The 24005-nt window shown below is 42.2% G+C and overlaps 3 protein-coding genes across 3 annotated transcripts in view; 1 reads left to right on the top strand and 2 right to left on the bottom strand.

Annotated features, from left to right (window-relative positions):
* The window catches only part of tmod4 (tropomodulin 4 (muscle)), an 18954-nt gene extending 10118 nt beyond the window's left edge, over positions 1-8836 (top strand). Inside the window, exons 4-10 of the mRNA XM_063199012.1 lie at positions 1443-1565; positions 4967-5059; positions 5230-5360; positions 7148-7255; positions 7498-7641; positions 7784-7928; positions 8342-8836. Of these exons, the coding sequence (XP_063055082.1) occupies positions 1443-1565; positions 4967-5059; positions 5230-5360; positions 7148-7255; positions 7498-7641; positions 7784-7928; positions 8342-8364 (767 nt within the window). The 3' untranslated portion in view covers positions 8365-8836. The remainder of the gene's footprint in view (positions 1-1442; positions 1566-4966; positions 5060-5229; positions 5361-7147; positions 7256-7497; positions 7642-7783; positions 7929-8341) is intronic.
* A 1249-nt stretch (positions 8837-10085) lies between these two features.
* Positions 10086-13295, bottom strand: scnm1 (sodium channel modifier 1). Its single transcript, XM_063199013.1, has 8 exons — positions 13156-13295; positions 12936-13006; positions 12527-12615; positions 12143-12237; positions 11948-12051; positions 11316-11458; positions 11023-11167; positions 10086-10438 (listed from the first exon to the last, which is right to left on the bottom strand). Exons 1-8 carry the CDS (start codon positions 13204-13206, stop codon positions 10339-10341), a joined length of 798 nt encoding a protein of 265 aa, XP_063055083.1. The 5' UTR covers positions 13207-13295; the 3' UTR covers positions 10086-10338.
* Positions 13296-13501: 206 nt separating this feature from the next.
* On the bottom strand, positions 13502-20041 carry fam8a1b (family with sequence similarity 8 member A1b). The gene is made up of 5 exons (XM_063198107.1): positions 19543-20041; positions 19208-19328; positions 18740-18863; positions 16137-16276; positions 13502-15146 (listed from the first exon to the last, which is right to left on the bottom strand). Exons 1-5 carry the CDS (start codon positions 20033-20035, stop codon positions 15002-15004), a joined length of 1023 nt encoding a protein of 340 aa, XP_063054177.1. The 5' UTR covers positions 20036-20041; the 3' UTR covers positions 13502-15001.
* Positions 20042-24005: the final 3964 nt, after the last annotated feature.

The raw sequence follows: 24005 nt of genomic DNA, 5'->3' as shown, positions 1-24005 counted from the left end.
TATATCCATTCAGTCCTTAGCGCAGCACTATGGCTCTCTGTAATGTCATAGCAATGTTGTTATGATGTAGTTAAGCATTTTCAGAAAGTGAATAGGGTCGCCGGCGACCCCAGCTGCAGTAAGAGGCTACAAGTTTCACATATTTTTCATATGGTACAACAGCCCCATTACATCTTGATTTACGATACGCCCCAGTGGTGGTTTATGGCACCAGAGCAGACCAAACTGCCACACATAGAGTACATGATAGCCTCCATGCTTTGCCCCCATCATGCCACCCGACAATAGCACGGATGCATGGGCATTGAGGGTATTTAGGGCGGTGGTTGGAAATATATCGCTATAACTCTTAGCTACTACCAACTGAGCAGCACAGAAGCTAGACATTACAAGAGCAAGACTGGTGGACCTCGTGTTGACATGCTACTGGGTCACATGATTCTGCGAGCCTTGAATTGTCATTGGGGTGCTGAAGTGCCGCTCGGCCATTGTTTGGATGGGTTGCCAACAAGCACACCATGGATTTGTCCCTGAGAAAGGGGCTTGGCACATTAGCTCCAGTGAGATTAACGACAAATCCGGTGGCACCTAACTGGCTAATTTGGGTCTTACGTAGAGATTAATGACATTGCGACCTTCCTATTGACATAGTTCTCTGTCAGCGTCTTTGATCTTGCTCCTGTCCCGCTACTACAAGCTGTAAATACAGTATGACAGGAAATACGTAAATGGAAGTCATTGTTTACATTACATTTGGAAAACATGGTACATCAGTACAATTACTATTGATAAACTATGCAATGTTTATGACTCCTTGTAAATTCCAATAGGCTACCGTATTCATCATGAAAGAAATAAAATGAAAAAAAGATTTTGGCCAGGTTAGGACCGCTCTTTCTGTTGTACTAATGAGTCTGTTTTCAAATGTACTCTGATGACTGGTCCTCTCCTTGTGTCAGTCTGTCAGTTAGCAGAGCAGAGCATAGTTTTTTGTGGCTCTCACACTGTGGGTGTAGTCGAGGGTGTTGTTTTGGCTTGACCCTGACTGACCACCGGGCTGGCAAGGCTGGCAGGGCAGGTGTGCATGGAGAGCCCGGGAGGTCTCACTCGCTCAATATGATACGGGTGGCATGGACCAGACCAGACTAGACTCCAGGGACTAGCAGTTGTTTATATCCATCTTTCATCTCCTGTCCTGACTGTCCTCCTCTCCTCCTCCTCTCCTCCTCCTCTCCTCCTCCTCTCCTCCCCCTCTCCTCCTCCTCTTCTCCTCCTCTGCTGCTCTCCTGTGATCTCCTGTCCTGACTGACCTCCTCTCCTCCTCCTCTCCTCCTCCTCTGCTGCTCTCCTGTGATCTCCTGTCCTGACTGTCCCCCTCTCCTCCTCCTCTCCTCCTCCTCTTCTCCTCCTCTGCTGCTCCCCTGTGATCTCCTGTTATCCAGGGAGGGCTTTTGTTCCTAAGGCGGGGGCCGGCAAGATCCCCGACCACGAGCAGATCACCCTGGAGCCTGAGCTGGAGGAGGCCCTGAGGAACGCCACCGACGCCGAGATGTGTGACATCGCAGGTAACACATAGAAATAATAATAATAATAATAAATGGTTGCGCAAACACACACACAACAAACACACACATACACACACACACACACACACACACACACACACACACACGGTCTGCATGCCCACTTGCTAACAAATGCAGTTGCACACACATGCACCAGAAACCGACACCAACACGTGTGACATTGCAGGTAACACAAATATAATACACACTCACTCACGTTCACAATGTGTGGATTAACACAGGTGCACGCACACCTGCAAATACTACTACTAGTTGCGCACACACACACACACACACACACACACACACACACACACACACACACACACACACATGCAGCACAGACATTGCAATGTGTGACATCAGGTAAAACAAGGAGGGGTTGTGTGCATACACACATGCAAAATACATACATGCCAGTGCACGGACACACAAACTCAGACAAACACAATGTGTGCACTCACACATACACGCTCACCTGCTAATGTATGTATAGTACATTCATGCGCACACCCACACACAGACATAAACAACATACATTAACGTAACCAACAAAACATTTTTTTTTTTTAAACCATGAAAAACACATGACAAAAGGTGAAAAAGAGAAATCAAGATTATAACGCGGTCCCTTTGTTTTAAACCTTGCACGACTGCTACATCCCTCTGAAACTCTACAGCCACCCTCCACAGTGTCGCAATAAAAAAAATCTTAGGCACCTCCGTCAAATCTCACAGATGCTCGAGAACCAACGACATGATACAAGACATGGCTCTCCAATTCCCAGGCCTCAGCAACCCACCAAAATAAGACAGCCAAGGGCCACCAGGCTGAGAGAGAGAGAGAGAGAGAGAGAGAGAGAGAGAGAGAGAGAGAGAGAGAGAGAGAGAGAGAGATGGAGGAGAGGGCGAGGGAAGGGGGAGGAGAGGGGAAAGGGTTGGGTGGCATGGGTTAAACATGTCTGCTGTGGTATGATACAGTATCAGTTTACTGCAGAAGAGGCATACAGCCACTTAGAAGAAACTCAATGCATTAAGAGTTCAAATCCATGGTTGTGTGGTCTGGTGATAAATGTTCAATTGTGAAAATGTTATATCTTTAATAATTACGTACAACGTACAATGTATTGCCAACATTAGTGCATTAAAGGCAAGAGCAGGATAGCCAAACAAAACTTATTTGCAAAAATCAGATTGGCTACCGTGGAGACTTAGCAGTCTTAAATTGTGTTCCACAAACAATAGAGAAACCATGGAAACCTTGGAAGAAGAAAAAAGAAAAAGGTTTTCCCTGGAACCAGTACTCAGAGCAATCTCCAAGCATTAGGATCAGGTCTTTGAGCACAGTTGGATCATCAAGTGCATTGCCGAAGCAACATAACTCTTTTTTTTCCCTGTTTCTAACACACACACACACGCACGCACGCACGCACGCACGCACGCACACACAGCAGTGTACAACGAACAGTATAATGTGGGGTTTCCGGATGGTCTCACCGAGTTTGTTTTTGGAGCAAAGCTCACAGGCCCAGCTTAGTGTGTCACAGGCAGGCAGCCCCCCCTGACTGGACCGACTGAGAGAGAGAGAGAGAGAGAGAGAGAGAGAGAGAGAGAGAATACGCATATAACTCTGGAAAGAGTCCAGATGAGGATTAAGGCTTCATTAGGGTCTGCTATTCTCTCTCTGTTTTGTTTTTACGCCTGAATCCACCCACCACCGAGTTGGCTGGCAAGTAGGCCGCCAAATAGAATAGAAGAGAGAGGATAATGGTCGCAGGCAACTCTAGAATGACTCTGAACGACATCACCAGTTGCGCTAAGGAGGACAGAGACAGACAGTGATAGAGATGAGACAGAGAGAGAGAGAGAGAGAGAGAGAGAGAGAGAGAGAGAGAGAGAGAGAGAGAGAGAGCTATGCTATTGTTTCACTGTTCTGACTGCGTTAAGTGTGGCGTTATTTATTCCCTCCTCTTATACCGCGTGTCCCCTTCCGTTCTGACTTCCTCTGCACCCCCCCTCCGATGGCTTTCCCTGCTTTAGGGTTGTGCTGTGACAGCAGTTACTGTTGCACAGTTCACTGAACACTGGAGTCACACTGTACTGTAGCTACTAGAGAGGGAGCCGAGGGCAAGCCAGGCCAGCCACTGCCCTCTGTTGGTCAAAGGGACACCCCTTGATCTTAATTCCCAACGGGATAAAAGTATATCTGGAGCTCATTGTGTGAATTATTGTGCTATAAAAGCACCGTGCATAACTGTGGAACTGTATCGTGTGTCGGGCGGGAGGGATGCCTCGTAGGGCACACAAGTAATGAATGCAAAGCGAAAGCCAGATGAAAGATGGCCTACCTAATACGTAGATGATGCTAAAGTTAGAGAAATTAATTTATCACCAGTCACATTCCACAAAATCTTAACAGAGGGGACTCGACAAAGGGTTAATACAAATATGCTTATCCTGTATCGACATCGATATTGATTATTTGACATAATCAATCATTATGACTAACATTCCTCTCTCTGTAAAATTATAGCTTTGTCAGAACCATTTTCATCAACAAACACAAGTGAGGATTCTGAATCAATAATCTTTATTGAGAGCTATGAATTACATTTGCCACTTATGCCATAACACCAAAGCAGCGAGTCACGGGACATCAGCAATGTTAGGAAATTCTCGCCCCACCAAGGCAGGGAGAGATGGATGTAGCCCATGAACAGAGCTAACAACATAACAAGAGAGCATGCCATGTTATACAACAGCAAAATGGAGACAGGGAGGAGATGAGTAGCAAAAAGCAGCATATGGTTGGAGGCAGAGTCATGGAAGTCTGGGGTGCATTTCTGGAAAGCATAGTTGTTAGCAGTTAGCAACTTCGGTAGTTGCCAATGGGAAAATGCATTGCAATCAACAAAGTAGCTAACATAGTTAGTAACTTCGCTTTCCAGAAATGCACCCCAGAGTTGTGACAGCCGGGGTACCCAGAAGTAAACTTGCCAGTTGCTTCAACGTAGATTGAAACAGTGCTCGGAAGCGACTCTCTTTCCATGGCCTAACACAAAACCACTACATAACACGCCAAAATGAAGGAGAAACAAACTACATTTCTGGGAAATTTCCAACAAATATATGAACTAGCAATTGCCTTATTTGTGATTAATTCATTAAAATGTATAAAAATGTAAAGGGGCGTGCCGAAAGTCTGTGGCCAATCGCTAGTGAAGAAAGGTGATCAGCTGAGGGGACACACCTGGGGTAATTAGTTAATGCAATTTAGAGGTGAAGGGAAAGCGGCAAGATGCTTGACTGCCATGGCCTGGCCAGCACTAACGTTCACGCTTGATTTATAAATCAGTCTTAATCAACACAAATTAAGTGTCTTTTTGTTTGTGTCTTTGCAGCTATTTTGGGAATGTACACTCTGATGAGCAACAAGCAGTACTACGATGCTTTGGGTGCAACCGGCGTGATTGCCAACACAGAGGGCATCAACAGTAAGTAAATACATACACTGCATACATACATACAATATATCCAGGTGTGTGCCGTATTAATGGACTATTGGTAAAATTATAAAGTTTAAATATTCACACTGCACATTGTCAACTGGGTCATGTTTTGTATGATTTCGGTACCTAATTGGGCATTTCATTTGTGATTGTAGGTGTGGTTAAACCAGACGAGATCAAAATCTTCCCGGACGAGCCCCCAAATACCACCAATGTTGAGGAGACTGTGGCAAGGATTCAGAAGAACGACGGTGGCCTGACAGAGGTTAATTTGAATAACATACCGGTAAGTAGTTCAGTTTCAAAGATACGTTGGTGAACACTCAATCCACTCATCAAACTCTCACGCTTTGGAACTACAATATGTAGTTGTTTTGTTGTACAAAGCGGAATCCAAAAAAGTTGGGACACTTTGTATTTTGTGAATAAAATCAAAACGCTGGCATTTTCAAAACAAATAATATGTTAACAAGGTAGAACATTATGTACAGACAACAAATCAGTTGTTAAAGTGAAGCAGAATTATTGTTTTGAGGTAATTATGTGATCATTTAAAATTTCACCCTTGCAACAAATCCCAAAAAAGTTGGGACAGGGCCAATAAAATGCATTTTATATTAGATAAGACTAAACACAACACAAGGGATGAGACTGAACAGTTAAATACTTTGACTGATGGCATAATTTTATTCAAAAATTAGACATTTTGATGTGCGAGACATGATTTCAGCAGCTCAACTGATAGGTGTGTTCTTCAACTTGTTTACCTTTTTGTTATGCTTAATATGGGCATATCCTGACTGCAAGAAAACAATTTTGTGACCTGTTTACTCTTATGATGGAACCACACTGTTGGAACATAGTAGAGATTTAAATTTGCCACCATTAGGGGACAATACCTAAAGGCGGTGCTCCAAAATATAATGCCTTGGTAGCTATGTTTGCTGTTTAAAGTCTGTATGCATCATTTAACATTCATTTTAATGCTCTACATGAGTAAGAAGACCCTAACCAAGTCACCTCTGCACCCCCTTACCATCGTATATGCTGTCTTTCAGACTGACCACTAAATCAAGCTGAATTATTGCTTTTCTATATAACCTGGAGGGTGCATGACTCATGAATTTTCAAACAGGATTAACTATTTTCCATCCTGTAATCAGAGGACAGTTTCACATGTCTCCTAGGTCCATAGAATGAGCTTTTCTGCATGTAACACTGTTTAATGTCTGCATCATGTGCATTAATCAAGTGTTGTGTTTATGGTCATTTTTTCGAGAGCTGTCATTGTTGGAGTGTCATAGTTTGCTTATTGACCACAAGTATTTCATGATCTCATAACTCATGCAATGATAACACAGAACTCTATATTACGGAAATAGGCCTTATATGCCTGCAATTTTGATAATTCAATCTTTCTGTGTAATAGATAAGTAATTAGTCCCTCAAAATCTTCACTGCTGAGTGCCACAGCCTTTCTGTGATGGTATTTTAGTTGTGCATTAATGTTGGCAGTCAATATAGTTCCTTTTAAAATATTCTTCCTTGTGTTATTTTTAGAATTATCCAACTATTACAACATGTTTTGGCCCTGTCCCAACTTTTTTGAGATTTGTTGCATGGGTCAAATTTTAAATGATCACATAATTACCTCAAAACAATAATTCTGCTCGACTTTAACAACTGATATGTTGTCTATACATAATGCTCTACCTTATTAACATATTAGATGTTTTGAAAATGACAGCATTTTGATTTTATTCACAAAATACAAAGTGTCCCAACTTTTTTGGAATCCGCTTTATAGAATGCCACACTGTGTTCATCACTTAACTACATTGAAACCATACATTCATGGCGCCTCAAGTTTATGGCACAATTACTGTACAAGATGACAACCAGCATGCTACAGCCACCTAATTCCCATTTATTCAACTATTGAGCATCACATTTTTCATCGCCAGTGTTCAGTTTGATCATTTGCATAAGGTGCTTTGTATGTACACAGCCGGTACACCTGTTTACTGATTCCACTTTAATCCCTCATTTTGTCCGCTCACCATCTGTTCGTAGGACATTCCTATCCCAAAGCTGAAAGAACTTTTTGAGGCCATGAAGTCCAACTCTCACGTGCAGTACCTGAGCGTTGCCGCTACCCGTAGCAATGACCCCGTTGCACATGTGAGTGCTTGTTTTCACCCTCACTTATTTACTCCCCACTTCATTCATTACATGCTACCCAAGATACTTACTCATCCCAAATAAACAAATTAACAAAAAAGCATGCATGTTGGCTAATATTTCAGCTTCCCTTACTGATAAAAATGGACAGAGATGGGCATATAGCCCAATGACGTAATATATTGCTTGTCTAGTACAGCACGGGTTAGTAAATTTCCTCTCCCACTTTTCCGTTTCTCCAGGCGATAGCTGATATGCTTAAGACAAATAAGCACTTGGTAAGTCTTAACATCGAATCCAACTTCATCACCAATGAAGGCATGATGGCCATCGTCAAAGCCCTGGCTTCCAATACCACACTTGCCGAAATAAAGATCGACAACCAGGTAAGTTAAAACTGCACTCAGGTGATCATCTTCAGAAAATGTCTTCAAAGTACATCAGCTGAGGAAAACTTCAGTTGAGCAGTTCATATTTCACAGTTTGATTCATCATTTGGTATTATCCCCCCTCCCATTCTTGCCACAGAGACAGAAACTGGGTGACTCAGTGGAGATGGAAATTGCCACCATGCTGGAGAACAATTCCAGCATTGTCAAGTTTGGATACCATTTCGGCCAGCAAGGCCCACGGGCACGTGCAGGCATCGCCGTTACCAGGAACAATGACATCTGTGAGTGATTTACTCTCATTATCATTTAGTAACTTCATTCATAATGTATATCAGTTGTTTCTGCACTATAAGCCACACCCACTGAACTTGACGAAAAAAATAATTGTGCATATGTTTCTGGCACACCTGTGTAAGCCACAAGTGTCCACTTAATAACATGGGCTATTTACAATGCATTATCTCTGGTGCTAACCCCCTTCATTTTGTCCTTGTCACATGTAACAATTACATGATACTAGTCTTATACTACTCAGGGTTCAAAGCAACATGGCAGCTTATAGTCTTGAAATTACATTTATTGGAAAATATATTTTTTTTAATCTTTCTATTGTTCTCAATTTAGGTAAATCATGAACTAATATTTGAAATATTGAAAGGAGCCCACTCTAATGTTTTTTTTTTTATGTCTCCAGTCCGTCAACAGAGAGTAAGTTGAGAGAAGCGAAGACCATCCCTTCCCAACGGCCTTTGACAGTGTCTCTGGGGCATCCGGCTGCCATGACAACAAGAGGCTGCATCTCTGGAGTTACACACACCAACAGACTCACAGAGGACTCTTTATTTAACATCTCCTGTATTACCTGGATGGATAGCTCACTGTGAAAAAAAATGCCATTCAACTAAATTCGTTCTGTGAATATCCGTACCATCATCAATGCTTTTGCTGTTTGTAGGCCTTGGGTTTTTGACAACGCCAGTTCTGAGGATGCAATAAAGGTGCTGTGCTTGTGATGTTGTCAGAGAACATTATGCATCGTAGCCATGTAGACACAACAACAGGGGAAATGTTTTGTTTTGTAGGTCAAACCATTTCACTCATCCATGCCAATTTTTTTCCAGTGTGGTGCTTCTAACAAACGTTCTTGTAAATACTTTAAATAAAAGACGCTTTAAGTTTTGTATTCCCACTAGGCTTCATAATGTCTTTGACAATCTGGAGACGTATTTAAGTACTGAAAAACAAACAAAAGCTAAGGATTTGTTTTGATGACCTCGTTTCATGCTTTCAATGAAGCTGTTGTTTAAAATTACGCAGGCTTCCACCATCCCATCCCCCGCACCAGTAGGCTGCACCCCGCACCCTGAAGACTGTCTAGTTAGCCTGTTGTCTGGTCATTGTGAACAGGGTGGTCATTCAGGGGATTCCTCCCACACGCACTCCATGGGTGCGTTCCAATATGCAACCGTGCTTCCTCCACTTGTGCTTGTGGCCTCGTACCAGGAAGTAATATGTCATGATGACATCACTGACAACAGCATTATATTTTAATATGCAAAAGCTCAATTGTAAAGTCATTTTCTCATTTGCAATTGGGATGGTGAATGAAAAACAGTCTCCCAAAAGTTGTTGTGGATAGCCTGACAGCTGGGAAACGTTTTTGTTTTCTCCACGGAGGAGGGGCCAGGAGGCAGGGCGAGGCCACAAGCACAAGTGGAGGAAGCAAGGTTGCATATTGGAATGCACCCCATGGTCCATGGTGCAGCTGGTCACCTCCCATGTTTTCCTATGAGGCGGAACTCTTCAATACAGTTCCAGTGGGCTGGGCAAATCCTCACCCACGTACTTTCTATCTATTTTTACCATCCTGTCTGTGGGTCAAGCAACCCGCCCACCCCCCCATGGGATTGGGTTTCAAATACTCCAAATAGATGCTCTTCTTTAGAAGTTTATGGGTAGACGTGTTGGTGGTGGTGTTTAGGTATGGGGCAGAGGGAACTAAGGTGGGGGTGGTGGGGGTGGGGGTGGGTCGTCATGTGAACTTATGATTATTTATGTTTCCCTGCTCAGAACAGCTGCTATCCTCTTTGGACTTTTGAAGCCGGGAAGTGACTGTACCAGCCCACCTTTTAGTATAAAACATATGCTACTCCACAGAGAAATATCACCTTGGGTGCTGGGAGGCATTAACTACTTTATCAGCGATGACTGTTTACTATATGACCTTGTAAACAGCAACTTTTTGGCTTTTCTGTCCTGCACATTTTCAACCAAGTCAAAACCAGCAAAATAAAAGTAATGTGCCAGAACAGTAATTTGTATTGAGGTATTGAGCAGGATAATAGCACTAATAAACCATGCTTAATAGCAAACGAGAAAGACTTAAATGTATGAACAGAACCCAATTAGCTATAACAAACACAACACACAGACAGAAAAATGTTGTCAAAATATATTGTACAAAACTATTCAAAAACATTAGGTCTGGGAGTTTCCAGCACTCACTGAACAAGAGTAACATGGAGGATTGACTAAATTGCCACAACTACACTGGATTATTTCTATGGAAGGAATCAATTTGCACCAGAGGTTTATTTTAAATGGCACCCTGGAAATTACAGCACTGTCCAGCAGTTGTGTTAAGAAACATTGAGAGAGAGAGAGAGAGAGAGAGAGAGAGATGCAAAACTGTCACGTTTGGGAAATAATTGGTGGCTCATCTTCGTCCGAATCAAACTCCACATTTTCATCTTTAATCCACTTGCCACTCCGGTCCTGGAGCCAGCCAGCACTGCAAGAATCCAGAGGCACACACATACTGTACATTCAGCCGACGACAGACAAATTGTACAGGACTGGTGGGATAACACTGACCCTAAGAGGAAGCTCACCGCAACTGCAATTACTAACAGGTGCGTGTGTGTACAGTACACACACAATTACTAAGTTTACATGATGCTTTTAATTCTTAATTAATAATAAGTATTAAATAAATCAATTGAGTTTACGTTGATCTTTCCTTTAATTCTGAATTAAGAGGCGTTTACATGACGTTTTCAAAGCGGAACTGGGATTTATTCAGAATTAAAGTCAGTTAATTCCAAATGAAATGTCTTATGTAAACGTAGCAACTGATGAGGACAGTTAAAGAAGGGAACTTATTGAAGGCACAATTATAAAATACTGAAATATGCTGTCATTGTTGTAGCAAGTCTGTCAAGCCAATTTTCTCAGCCCAGTTTGCAAAGTAGAATATTGCCCGACAGCTGGCAATACAGACAATTGATGTCCGATTCCGCAGGCCATGTCATTTGAATAGACAATAATATTTTAACAAAACTTGGTGAACAAAAAAACCAAAACATTTATATATACCTTTTAAGTTTGAGGTAGTGTTCAAACTCTTTGCGGCGTTCTTCTGTCACTGGTTCGCTGTCTGAGGGAGCGTTCTGCTCTCTTTTCTTCCCTTCTTTCCTTCTGTCACTATGACGGGGGTCTTGGGGTGCAGACACATGAGAATCTTGGGAGAGGAAAATCTCTTTTAATAAGGTAAGCAATTAAAAATCAGCAGTAACTTCTTCCCTCAGGAATAAATAAAATGTCTTTGTATTTGAGAACAACAATTAAAATAATAATAAAAAAATCAGGGAAGAACCTGTAACCTGTACCTGCAACACTTCGGTCTGGTGTTCTGTAAGGTGAAATATGTGAGCTACCACCTCTCATTTCTTGAGATGCATGCCTGCTGACGTTTTGCATAGATTGGCAATCTGAAGAAACACCTGGCCTTGATTCCTGTTCCGCCCTTTCACTGAAACAGAAATACAAAATAGGAAGTGGGACAAATTAAAAATGGTCAACAAGAAATAGCACATTACCAACTGAGACAATCATGTACATCAAGTGGGTTTAGCTCCATTGATATGGGGTATAGTACCAGGGGTGGGGAACCTATGTCTCGAGGGCCGTTTGCGCCCCTTGAGACCGTTTTATCCGGCCCCCGATATCATTTTAATGTCATGCAGCTTCACATGAAATATGACATATTTTGTAAAGGACTCTTAGAAGGTACATTTGCATTAAATTATATTCAGGGCATCTAGAGAAGGTGAGGTCTATTTTAAAGGTGACTGTCTCCAATATTGGCCTAAAATGCAGGGGGAAATCCCGGTTTGTGCTCATTGTATAGCCCTTGGAGGACTTTTGCGCCCCTGGGTGGAATTTGAAGTGGCCTCTCGAATTAAAAAGGTTCCCCATCCCTGGCGTATACACTCCTCATGTCTGCATTAGCCATGAATACCTGCTTCTTTTGTGACAGCTGCTGTATGGCGTTGTCTTCAGTAGTGCATGGTGGGTAATTTTTCTAGTTTGAGTCAGAAGAGGCGCTGAGCTGGCCGCAGCCTCCTGAGAACAGACAGCCATAAATTAAGGAAATGAGACAGCTGTAGGGTACTGTAATACATTAATTTGCATTTTCCGTTAGCCTAATACCTACCTCTTGTCCTTCCTCTTTAGCCACATAGCTTTGATGATGGTGCTTTTGGATTTCTTTTTCCAGCTTTGTTTTCTTTCTGTAGAACCACTTCATTCCTGGAACCAGACATTGGCATCAGCGAGTTCAGATGCAAAACCCCCTAACTCCATTTCTGAAGACCTGCACTTCTATATTTTTAGAGAACCCCGTTGTTGATTTGGTTTACATTCATGTACTTGATAATACATATAAATAGTTATATTACATAAATGAAATATAAAAATATGCTATTTTGATTGCTTTGTATTAAATAAAAATGAATTAAGATTATTTTCTGTAAAGGCACTTAGAGAGTTTTGCATCTGAACTCTTCGATTATAAACAGGATTGATATTGACAACACACCTTCCAAATGTCTTTTCCCCTTCCGATGCACTTGCAGAATGTCTACAGTGTCAAAGATGGGACGATGAGAACATACTAAACAGGTGTACCTACAGAGGCAAAACAAAATCAGTTTGGTTGTCTAGCTCAGGGTCTGGCTTAAAGCTTCAAACATACTCCAGTAAGTAAAGTAACTATTAGGGAGGACACGGTGCGATTCAGATGGAGAGGGTGAGGGGAGGAGGCTGCCAACCAGCCTAATAAATTGCTCATTCAGAGAACTCTAAGAAATACAACAGCATATGGTTTCTTTGTTTGGATTGGACATATCATGAACACATTGAAGCCTACTGAATGGCAGAGCTTAAGTGGGCTACAGGGTGACCTGAACAACGAGACATTTTTTAGCCAATAGATTCATGAATGTCACCTTCCGTTCTTCATTAGGGTAGCTTCATCTTCTGGGATGAAATTAGCAAGCAGATCAGCAACACGTCGTTTCTGGATGAGGACAGAAAGATGATAGCCTTCAACTGAAATGACCGTGTGACTCCACGTCTATGAGCTGGATGCAATGAAGTAACTTAGTTGTCTCAGTTCGCGGATAAATGGGAAACATTTCCAACATAATACAAGGAAACAGTCCTTACCTTCAGTATATTCAACTGACTCTGGTCGTCTCCCTCTCTTTTGAAAGACATTTTAAAAGCACAAAACAAGCACAGTCTGGTCAACTCTTCTTGTTTATCTTCCTTCTACACATGATGCTTACAATACCGTTTGGCGTGTCACTGCCCTCCACTGGACTGGAGTATATATTGACACCATCTCTGCTGGTCACCATCTCTGCTGGTCATGGTCTTGAAGGTCCTTTTAGGGTTTTTTTGCAATGCTGACATGAAGACTTGTCTTTCATTATATAAAGCATCCTTTAAAGGTGCACTGTGTAATATTTTGTAGTTACAGATACAAAAATACAGAAAAAAAACACAAAGCTCTAATTTCTCCTTTATTAAATACTGTGTAAAAAAACACATAGCTCCATGAGATATCAAACGGCACTAAATCAAATGAAAACATATTGTGTTCATGAAAAATTAAGACTTTCGTATGTTATGGCTAAATCATATAAATATTATCGGCAACCACAGGAGGAAGACCTGAAGAATACACCTCACATGAAAAGGTCTTCTTACTCTTTATATTAGAAAGTTACCATTAAGGAGAGTGGATTTGACCCGCATAACAAAAAAAAATAATACTTTTGGTGAAAAAGAAAGTTTTTACTCTTGCTTTCTGTAGCCATATTGCAAGCTGAACACCCATTCTAATACCTCGGTTGTCATCTGCATTGCTTATATTTTCAAAATAATGAAATCAAATGGGTAAAATACATTAAACACTTAGTCAACTGTTTAAATAATACAAGCCATGCTGTTCTTCAAAATTAGAAACAAAATGTATAGGAAGAAGCAAAGAATTTTCCTCCCTTGATTTTTTACTGATTAAACCAATTCTTGAGTGTTTGCACAAAAACACAGAAAATCAGTCACTGGACACTGGTGCGTGTCTTGCAGTAATGTCTTTGCAGAATGCATATTCCAGTCGAAAAGACAGAGAATGCAGAAGCAGTGTCCACGGTTCCAAGCATTTCAAAAGTTCATTGAAAGTGTGAGATTCGTTGTGGTAATCTATTGCCAATGGCTCAATTAAATGATGGAATGTCTAAAACTTGTAAATCAGCATTTGTTATTTTTCTCTGATAAACATAGCAATTCTCTTTAAGGTTAAAAAAAGAGAAACACATTCACAACAGAGCATAAGAAAACTAGAAGGGCAATCTTACGATTATTACGGAAATAACAAAACAAAAAAAGCCAAATAACTTGTTAAATTAACCTTGGGGGTGGGGGTAGGTGTGCAACATTTACTGGATCTAGACTGCATGTCATTAATTCTTACCTCATACATTCATTAACTAAAAGAAAATAAAAGCACAGAAGACATTCTGAAATGTATGACGTCAGGGGGAAAAAATATATATACCACTTCTCTCGTTTTACCCTCTGACACTCACAGATAGATTTGGCATAGAGTAAAGCTGACAGTGTGACGGGTGGTGTAGTGGGGACAGGTGGGGCTTGGGCAGGACAAACACTTCATCGGAAACTGTGGCGTACTCATAATCATAATCATAATCATCATCATCATCATCATCATCATCATCATCATCAGATTTGCCACACATTATCCAGCTTGATCACACCACACATCCATTCTCTGGTAGTGGTAGTGGTGGACAGGTGTCAATGAGGATTTGAACTTGTGGTTCCTTGTTGTGACGTGAACACAGGACTGGCACCATATAGCCCAGTGCACCAGAGGCAAGAGGGAGATAGGCAGGGAGGGAGGGAGGGAGCTTGGGACCAGGGGCCACAGTGGCACTGTGCTGCATCCACGACAACAGACAGACGTCACACCTCTGGATTTAGAAGGTCATCTGGCGCCGCGGCGCTTGACCACGATGGTACCGGCCACTATGTCATACACAGTCCTGTTGTGCTGGAAGAAGAGGAGTGTGATGAAGGCGGGGAAGAGGAACGCGATGGAGAAGTTTTTGCTCAGCGCCCGTATGGTGGACCTGGAGGAAGAAAGAGAGAGAGAGAGAGAGAGAGAGAGAGAGAGAGAGAGAGAGAGAGAGAGAGAGAGAGAGAGAGAGAGAGAGAGAGAGAGAGAGAGAGAGAGAGAGAGAGAGAGAGAGAGAGAGAGAAGAGACACGTGGATAGGTCAATGATGTTTTAGTAGTAGCACATGTCAGGGTGAAGCAACCGCAGCTAATGCCACTATGGATGGATAATGTACGTTTTTTGTATGGATGAAATTGTGTCGCCTGATGCCTGAGCTCCCAAAATGATAATGAATGATAGTGGGGATAGCAGGGTGCCACTGCCTGGGTGGCAGAGTAGGGTAGAGTAGAGTAGAGTATCAGTTATGAATCCCGAGAGAAATTAAGTTCAGTTGCATACATACATACATACATAAATACAGAATATGCAAGACATTACACACATAATTTCACATATGTTAACCATATAGCACACACATACATTTTGACAAAGGCAGATCACACACACACACACACCAGATCACAGAGCAGCCAAAGTGGAAAAGTGTCCAGAAGGTGTCCAGGGCTGTCAAAAGTCACTGTGCATGGCCCAGAGAAAAGACCAGGGCCAAGTATCCATGGAAAATTGTTGGGAGATTGCTAGTTGTTCACTAAGTGTGGCCATACCCCAGAAGCCCCACTAGGTGTGGGTGGTTGGGTTAATCTCTTTCTGGCAGGGTGATGAGTTAATCAAAGCACAAACAATCACTGAAATGATAGCTTTGTCCGTCCAGCATTTGACAGCTAAAGGTAAAGCCCGCCTCTGAGAAGTCGGTTGGTGTGTGAAATTGGCTGGACTAAGCTCATATGAGTTTTACTGTCAGCACAGCAAGGCTAACTGAGAGTGTGTTGCACTGTGCTTCACTGTGTGCTGTCTCTAGATGCAGTCTAGTGTCATGCAAATCAAAGTGTAGCAACATGCAAACAGACATCCAAAAGGGTGATCGCGATCATACTCATACTCACGCTGAGAGAGAGACATTAGATGCCGGCACAACCCGGACTCTGTTTGGCTGCACCAGGACAGAACTGTCACAGGTGACCACCCGCAGGCCAAGCAAAAACTTCCCCGGAGTGGCTCCCCCTGCTCCCCAGATGCATATAATCTAGGATGGGAAAAGGAGGGAGAACAAAGTGGTTAATGTTTCCATGACAACCCAGTAAAGGTTACAGAGCCTGAAAAGCAAAAGCCAGGTCGGCTTCCCAAACTCTGGAAAAGGTGGCATGATTATGGCTGACTTAACATGCACCTTGCACTGTTTCTTTGTTTTAAACAGAGTGAATGCATTCCAATGTGTATTTTTAGTTACACATTCTTAAAGATTTCTAAACACAGTCCTAATAAGATACATCATATAGAGTATTACTAATAAGAAATAGAAAGGGTTTACTTTAAAAAGAAGAAAACATTTTCCTATTCAAGTATTTTTAGTCTACTTTTGCAAGCAAACGTATCGGATTACACCCGTTTTTGTCTGATCAAGGCTTTTCTGCTGCATAGAGCTTCTGGATATATTTATTTCATTTTTTCTATTACATAACACCAATCAATGGGAAACTGCATAAATAGGCCATGTTTTCAATATTCCACTGTTTTGGTCTACCTTGAGACATTAGGTAGGCCTTGTGAAAGAGAGTGTCATGTAAAGAATGACAGTGTGAGCATTGTATACTCAAAACTTTACAACAGTCATATCTTAAGAAAAGGTATAAACATTTGTATTCATCTGTCATGAATAGATAGATACAATAGATAGATAGAATAGATGAATAGACAACAGAATAGATTAATTAATTCAGTTCTGGGGTTCTACTTAGTTGCCACTAAAAAGACACACTAAGTTGTATTAAAATCTGTGTTGGTCGGGCCCCAAGGTGTCTGATTTCACGTGAAATGACCAAGCCATTCAAAGAGTTTGGTTGTGAAGAAAAAATGACTTCCATGACATTGAAAGCTTTACTTCTCAGCTAAGGAGCTTGATCATGAAGAAGTCGTCCAGTTTTTTACAACTTAAAAGGTACACTGTGTGAGATTTTTAGTTGTTTATTTCCAGAATTCATGCGACCCATTCACTAATGTTACCTTTTTCATGAATACTTACCACCACCATCAAATTCTAAGTATTCATTATGACTGGGAAAATTGCACTTTTCATACATGAAAAGGGGGATCTTCTCCATGGTCTGCCATTTTGAATTTCCAGAAATAGCCATTTTTAGCTGCAAAAATGACTGTACTTGAGCCATACTAGAAAATATTATTTAATTAGTTAGTAAACTTTCATTAAAATATCAAATTTGCTAGAATAGAACACCTTTGGATATCCTATGAACACCGTAGAACACAGTAGACAGTCCGATAACCTGCGCGTTCTGTCATATGTTGATACTATTGTGTGTGGTATCAGGTTTTGTGTGTGTGTGTGTGTGTGTGTGTGTGTGTGTGTGTGTGTGTGTGTGTGTGTGTGTGTGTGTGTGTGTGTGTGTGTGTGTGTGTGTGTGTGTGTGTGTGCGTGCGTGCATGCATGCATGATTGAACAGTGCAACAACTTTCCTTTGTTTAAGTTCCTCTCATGCCGTGCAACTCGGAGATAAAAGTACAGTCTGAGGATGGCTTCACGCCAAAACACATGGAGTAGCCACATGGTGCGTACGTAATGGAGAATAAGCCAGAGAGTGCTCTATTCTACTGCAACTGTTCAAAGATAAAAGAAGTTTTGGCTAGGTAACCCTGTTTAGACTTGGTTTTCAATACAGTTTCTTGTAAGGAAATACAAGGACTCAAATTCTTAGAATAGGTAATAACACTGACGCTACAGCAGGATGTGAAAAGTTATCCGGGGTTACCCCACAACAGCTGGTTACCCAGATGTGAGAACCACTTCGACTGATCAGAATGAATTGAAAGTAATTGTGACATTTACTTTCAATTTGTTCTGACATCTGGGTCACTTGGCGGCCATTCCCTGAAAGCGGTTCAGTAGCAAACTAAGTAGAGATAATCTGGAGGCCGTGGTAAATCATCTAATAGAAGAGTCTATTAGATTGAATAGTATAAGGGCGGCTGTGGCCTAATGCTTGGAGAGGTGGTCTTAAGATCAGATGGTGGCACAGCAGCGGCAGGTTCAAATCCCACCCTACACCTCCTCCATCCATGAAGTGCACCAAACCCCACATCGCACAAGGGACTGTAATCAATACCCTATAAAATAACTAAGTCGCTTTGAATTAAAGTATCAGCCATGTGTAATGTAATGCAATGTTTAAGAGCCTGGGGTCCTCCATTCCTTAACCCCTTAACGCAGAGCCTATGTTACAACCTTACTGTCATCAAAGTGGTAAAGGCTATGTCTTAATCTGCTACTTAAGACTCTCAGTAATGTCATAGCAATGTTATTATGATGTTGTTGAGTATTTCCAGCAAATAGCGAATAGGCTCGCCGGCGACCCCATCTGCACTAAGTTCAATCCGCATTAAATCTGCATTTAATCATGGTCACTGGATACACCCCACCCCCACCCGCAGTTGTTGGGGAAGCCAGATAGCTTGTAATAAGGGTACTACTAACCTCATAGAAGCAGACTAATATGCGATACACAAGCGCCACCAGCATCATCTTCTGAAGTTCCTCCATTGACGTGTCCTCATCAATCTCCTCCACAATGAAATGCATGGCAAATTTGGATATGTCCCTGCATGAAAAGTCATTGTTTCCGTAGGTAAGAACATTTGAAAAGTGAAAATTGAAACAGAAATAGGAAGTGATGGGTACCATGTATTTTATACCACAAGTTCCGAATGACCTTTTTCTAGCCGTTTAATGTAACCAGGTGATCCAATCAACTCATTGATTGTATTATTTACACTCAATAATTCGACCAGAAATTACAGTCCAATGCCTAATGAATGTAGGATGCCCATCACTGGAAATAGATTTTCATAATTTCACTCCAAGTTGTACGTATGTGACAAATAAAATGTGACAAATAAAAGCACTTGAACACTTGAACTTGAGATTATTTACAAACACGCTTACTTCATCCCACTCAAATGCATGATGCTGATGATAATGGTCGCCTTTATGAAGAAGAGGATGATGAAGTCCACCATCTCTGCCATGAATCTCTGAAGGGGGGAGGGTATGACATACTCTCGACCTAAACAAACAGAGAGTTGGGCCGAGAGAAGACAGTAGCAATTCCGTTGGTACAAAGTGCAGAGGTAGGATATAATCAGTTATCTGCTACAATAAGGTAGGCCACAGGAGGTTGATATGAGTAAACATTCACTGAATCACTGGTGTATCCTCCCTCCAGGCCACACACACATAGGCCTATCAATGTTGACTACAGCAAGTCAAACTTCTCTTACCAGGCTGCGGAGCGTTGCCATTCTGCTGCTGCTGTTGTTGTTGCCCTGCTCCAGGAACTGTTGACTGGGTAACGTTACTGTCAGCTGGGCTGGGATTACCTGCTGCAGGTGGAGCGGGGAAGAAATTGGGTGGCACAGGAAAAGCCAGCGGATTGTACCAGTTGCGAGGGTCTGAGGCAGATGTATCGGTTCTGGATGAGGAGGACCCTAGGGTTCCACTTGTGGTGGGGGGCATAGGAAAACAAGGGGGATAAGAGAGAGTAAATACTGACATCCAGCTATGCCAATTCACGTATCCGCTGTAGTATTGCCACATCCATTCTTGCAATTTTTCGCAATATTCCGTAGTGGTCATGTTCTTGTTATTGTCTTTGTTGTTGCTTAAAGTGGTATCCTCGTTGGCCTTTGTGCTGTTACCAGCATTTCTAGTCCGAACGTTGTTGTTTACAGTTATTTTTTCTTTGACAGTCGGTTCATTTCCTGAGTCCGCCATGTCTGATTAGCCGTCACCTCTTCTTCCTTGAACCTTAAAAGACGTTCAGTGGTGTGTGTTTTAAAATCAAGTCAGCGCCACCGTCTGGTCTGGAATGAAAGTGATTCTGCAGGGTCCGCGCGGTCAAGTTCACTTTGCTCAGGATGAATGTTACAGACTGGCCCTATAAAATTGTCACTTACCGCTATCGCACACTACTGCAATTAAATTGATCTATACGCCCAGAAATGAAATGGCGAAGTAATTTACAAGCAATGCCTTGCCTCTTCTCCTGACACAGCAAAAATAAGAAAATGTGAGCTCTCGGAGAAGGCAATAAAGAAGAAACTAACTAGGCCTAAATTTTTATTCGCATGAAATAAAATAGACTATTATTTAAAGATCCCATTAAGTTGCTCATGGTTTAGATGAGTTTTTGATGGTGTGTTGACATGGGAAAGAGTTCATGTAGCTTCTCACTAGATGGCAGTCAGGCAACATCTCAGAAGTGCACAGTGGTGTTGCATAGGCCTAAGGTGCAGTTATATTCATATTCATATTCAGTTAGGCTATATGAAGAGTTCCGATGCAAAACCCCCTAACTCCATTTCTGAAGACCTGCACTTCTATATTTTTAGAGAACCCAGTTGTTTGTTTGGTTTACATTCATGTACTTGATAATACATATAAATAGTTATATTACATAAATAAAATTAAAAAATGTGCAATTTTGATAGCTTTGTATTAAATAAAAATGAATTAAGATTATTTTCTGAAATGGCACTTAGGGGGTTTTGCATCTGAACTCTTCATATCATGATTATGTGGGCTCAATCAATCAATCAATCAATCAATAAATCAATCAATCAATCAATCAATCAATCAATTAATCAATCAATCAATCAATCTCTGTCTGCCTGTCGCTCTGTCTGTCTGTCTGTCTGTCTATCTGCTGGCTAGCTGCCTGTCTGCCTGCCTGTCTGTTAGTGTGTCTGTCTCTGTCCCTGTGTGTAGGCTAATTCCTGCCAGTCTCTGTGCCAGCTTACTTCTCCTCCATCCATCCATCCATCCATCCATCCATCCATCCATCTGGACCTTAGCTGTATTTGCTCTCTGCTTTTTTCCCTGTATGTGTTTAATGCGGATGCAGTCAGCAGTAAAAGACCCCTACTTATCTGAGCAGCTCACATGTCCTGCTGAGGGCCATGCACTCTACGCTCTGTGCTCCTGCATTTCCCATCGTCACACCTCATTGTGCTGGAGCACACGCTTTGCTTTTGCTGGAACCAACAAGGAAACGCTTGACAGTGAGAGAGACCAGGCCCACCCTCCTCCTCCTCCTCCTACTCCTCCTCCTCCTCCATCTCCATGCTCTCAGTCTCTCCTCCCCACACTGCTCTTTTCTGCTGCACTTAGACGTTTTCAGACCAAGGACTACTTTCTGCCAAGATTTATTTTCAGGGACCACCTGAATTGACTGGCTTGGTCACACTAATGTAGAGATATGTTTAATCTTGACAGTATATATATATATATATATAGGCCTGTAGCGCGGCCCTAAGGCGTGCTGTAAACACGCCAACATTGAACCTGAGAAAAATGTCTTCAGATCCTTAGTATTAGGTTGGATATTGCAAACTTGACATTGCATTATCTCTGAACTGGGACACATTTGGACCATAAGGCATTGTCACAAGAGAAATGGGGTGCTGTGAAGATCATTTTCAGTCTGAACTCAATTTTGACAAACTGTGTAGATACTGCTCTTTGCCTTTGTATGGCAGTGCTCGTCTTGGAAAGGCGGACCACATTGGGAGAAATCTCCTCACGGACCACTTGAGGTACCTTGCAGACCAACATTGGACTCGGACCACATTGAGTACCACTGGCATACCCATCTTTGACCACTGCTCCCATATGTATCAGCATCTTTCACATAACAAGGCTATACGACTTCTCATTCTCTATACTCGTTCAGAAAAATTTGCAGTGTATGCCGAAGACACATGCTTTCAGAGTGCTTTGCAGACAGACGATAGCCTACAAGCAGAGCGCTTTGTCGTTTGTCTCCGCCATACAAAAACAATTAGGACTTGTTTTATGTGGAGCTTACATAGTGTGTAAGCAGCCTGAGGGGGTATACAGCGAGCCGTGTGAAACATCTAACAATATTGAGCCATAAACATTTCCCTGTGTGAGCAATTAGGCTTAATTACAGGCTCATTTCCAGAGAAACGCTCCGGCACCACAAACTGCATGCAAATGCACACTGTGAGAATGGGGGGAGTGCTGGTAACAATAATGGCATGTTTTGTAATTGATAAAACGAGACACTCATCATAGTGGAGTAGTGTCACTGACTTACAACTGCATACGGCAAATGAAGTTTTCCTCTGGCATAGGCCTACCTCAATTTTGCCACTTAAAAACAATCTCCGTGATGCACCGCAAATGCAATCCTACATTCATCAACATTCCCATGCATCATTTGTGGAGCCAAGACTTGTAATTTCTATCTGCATTGCATAAGCATTTGCATAGAGCTCGGGGCAATTTAGCTCCGTTCAATGTGGCGTCTGAGCACAGGACATTTTTGCAGTGTTAATTCAACACTATTAGAGATTCAAATGTAACACTAATAGTTTCTGGTCATAGTCCTTGAAGGTGCACTGTGTAATGTTTTGGTATAAGCATTTGAGATGGAATGTAAATGTGTGCCTTGCTCTAAGAACTCACTGTTAGATTCACCATAATGGCTCCCTATAGGCATATATAGCCTATATGAATCATGTGTCATTTCTTATTTGGAATGACTGGAGAATGTAGGCATTAGGCAATTTGAACCCTTGGTTATTTAAATCTGTGGCAGCCCATGAGTGGGACTAAGGGCCGGGGTATGTAGCATTAAGTAATGCGGGGGAACAAGCCTGCCAACTGCGGCCCCTCCTTGACCTTCGCCCGAACCTTCTGGTCAACCCGCTGAGCTCTTCCTGGTTTCCTTGGGGACCCGAGATTTATTGCTCCTTCCAAGTGAATCCAGGGTCGTGTGCTTCTTATAACAGGTCTGCAGTGTTGCCAGATTGGGCGGTTTCCCGCCCAATTGGGCTGCTTAGGATGGCCGTCTGCGGGTAAAAATGGCATTTAGCAGAAATTAATCGCCCAATTTTCGGCCATAGAAATTAATAGAATTGGGCGGGATTTGGTGCTTCCAGGCGGGTTTTGAGCATTTGTTGGGCTGGAAATCATCAACCTCATCTGGCAACGCTGCAGATCTGGCTGGAGGAAGAGAGCCCTGCTTGGGTGGGGTGAGGTGGCGGGTGGATACGGGGGGTGAGTGGAGCTATAGGGGTTGAATTGCATTGAAGCATCTCTAAATTAGTTTTTCCATCTTGCCAGCGGAATGCATTAACCCCTTGGAATCTTTTCCTGACCTTGAAATCACTTGCTTTTTGCGTTATGCGCCACCGAGGGCATTTGCATACTGAAATGAGAATGTCGATCCATCATGACAGTGAGGTTTTTTTCTTCTTTTTTTTTGTCTGGTGGTAATTACATTATATTGAGGAGTGAGTGTGTGTCTGGTGGTCTGCATAGCCTGAAATGAAGATGTTACACTTTCACTTATGAGATGGCCTCGGTCACAGCGCAGTACACACGAGGCATCAGGACCACTTGTTTCAACAAGGAAAAAAGTAATGAATTATACACATTAACCCGTCAGCACACACACCGGTTGGCCATGAAGTATTTATGGGGGAGGTCCATATTAGTGTGTAGAGAGCAGGGCTGGACTGCTCATCAGGCATACTGGACATTTTCCCGGGAGGCCAACAGTCCTCAGGGGCTGTGTGAGGGGCTGGTTTACTCCAAACATGCCCGGACCGATTATTATTATTTTATTTTTTTTGGTTCTAGTCCAACCCTGATTCTGAGTAATTGATTAATTCTGATGCATGCAGTAGCTGCAGGGGCTGTTTGCCCTCTGGTAGCC

Source organism: Engraulis encrasicolus, chromosome 5 (assembly GCF_034702125.1).
Source record: "Engraulis encrasicolus isolate BLACKSEA-1 chromosome 5, IST_EnEncr_1.0, whole genome shotgun sequence".
In the NCBI taxonomy this organism is placed as follows: domain Eukaryota; kingdom Metazoa; phylum Chordata; class Actinopteri; order Clupeiformes; family Engraulidae; genus Engraulis; species Engraulis encrasicolus.
Note: the sequence above shows the minus strand (reverse complement) of the source record. Positions and strands in the feature narration are given on the sequence as shown.

Excerpts from the sequence above, each read along its gene's own strand:
- fam8a1b (XM_063198107.1), bottom strand. The coding sequence starts at position 20,035 with ATGGCGGACTCAGGAAATGAACCGACTGTCAAAGAAAAAATAACTGTA. Across the intron at positions 19,329-19,542 it reads TGGCAACGCTCCGCAGCCTG|GTCGAGAGTATGTCATACCC; the intron begins GTAAGAGAAGTT and ends CTGTTTGTTTAG. Across the intron at positions 16,277-18,739 it reads TATTAGTCTGCTTCTATGAG|ATTATATGCATCTGGGGAGC; the intron begins GTTAGTAGTACC and ends TTCCCATCCTAG.
- scnm1 (XM_063199013.1), bottom strand. The coding sequence starts at position 13,206 with ATGTCTTTCAAAAGAGAGGGAGACGACCAGAGTCAGTTGAATATACTG. Across the intron at positions 13,007-13,155 it reads GTCAGTTGAATATACTGAAG|AAACGACGTGTTGCTGATCT; the intron begins GTAAGGACTGTT and ends GTCCTCATCCAG. Across the intron at positions 12,052-12,142 it reads CTAAAGAGGAAGGACAAGAG|GAGGCTGCGGCCAGCTCAGC; the intron begins GTAGGTATTAGG and ends GTCTGTTCTCAG.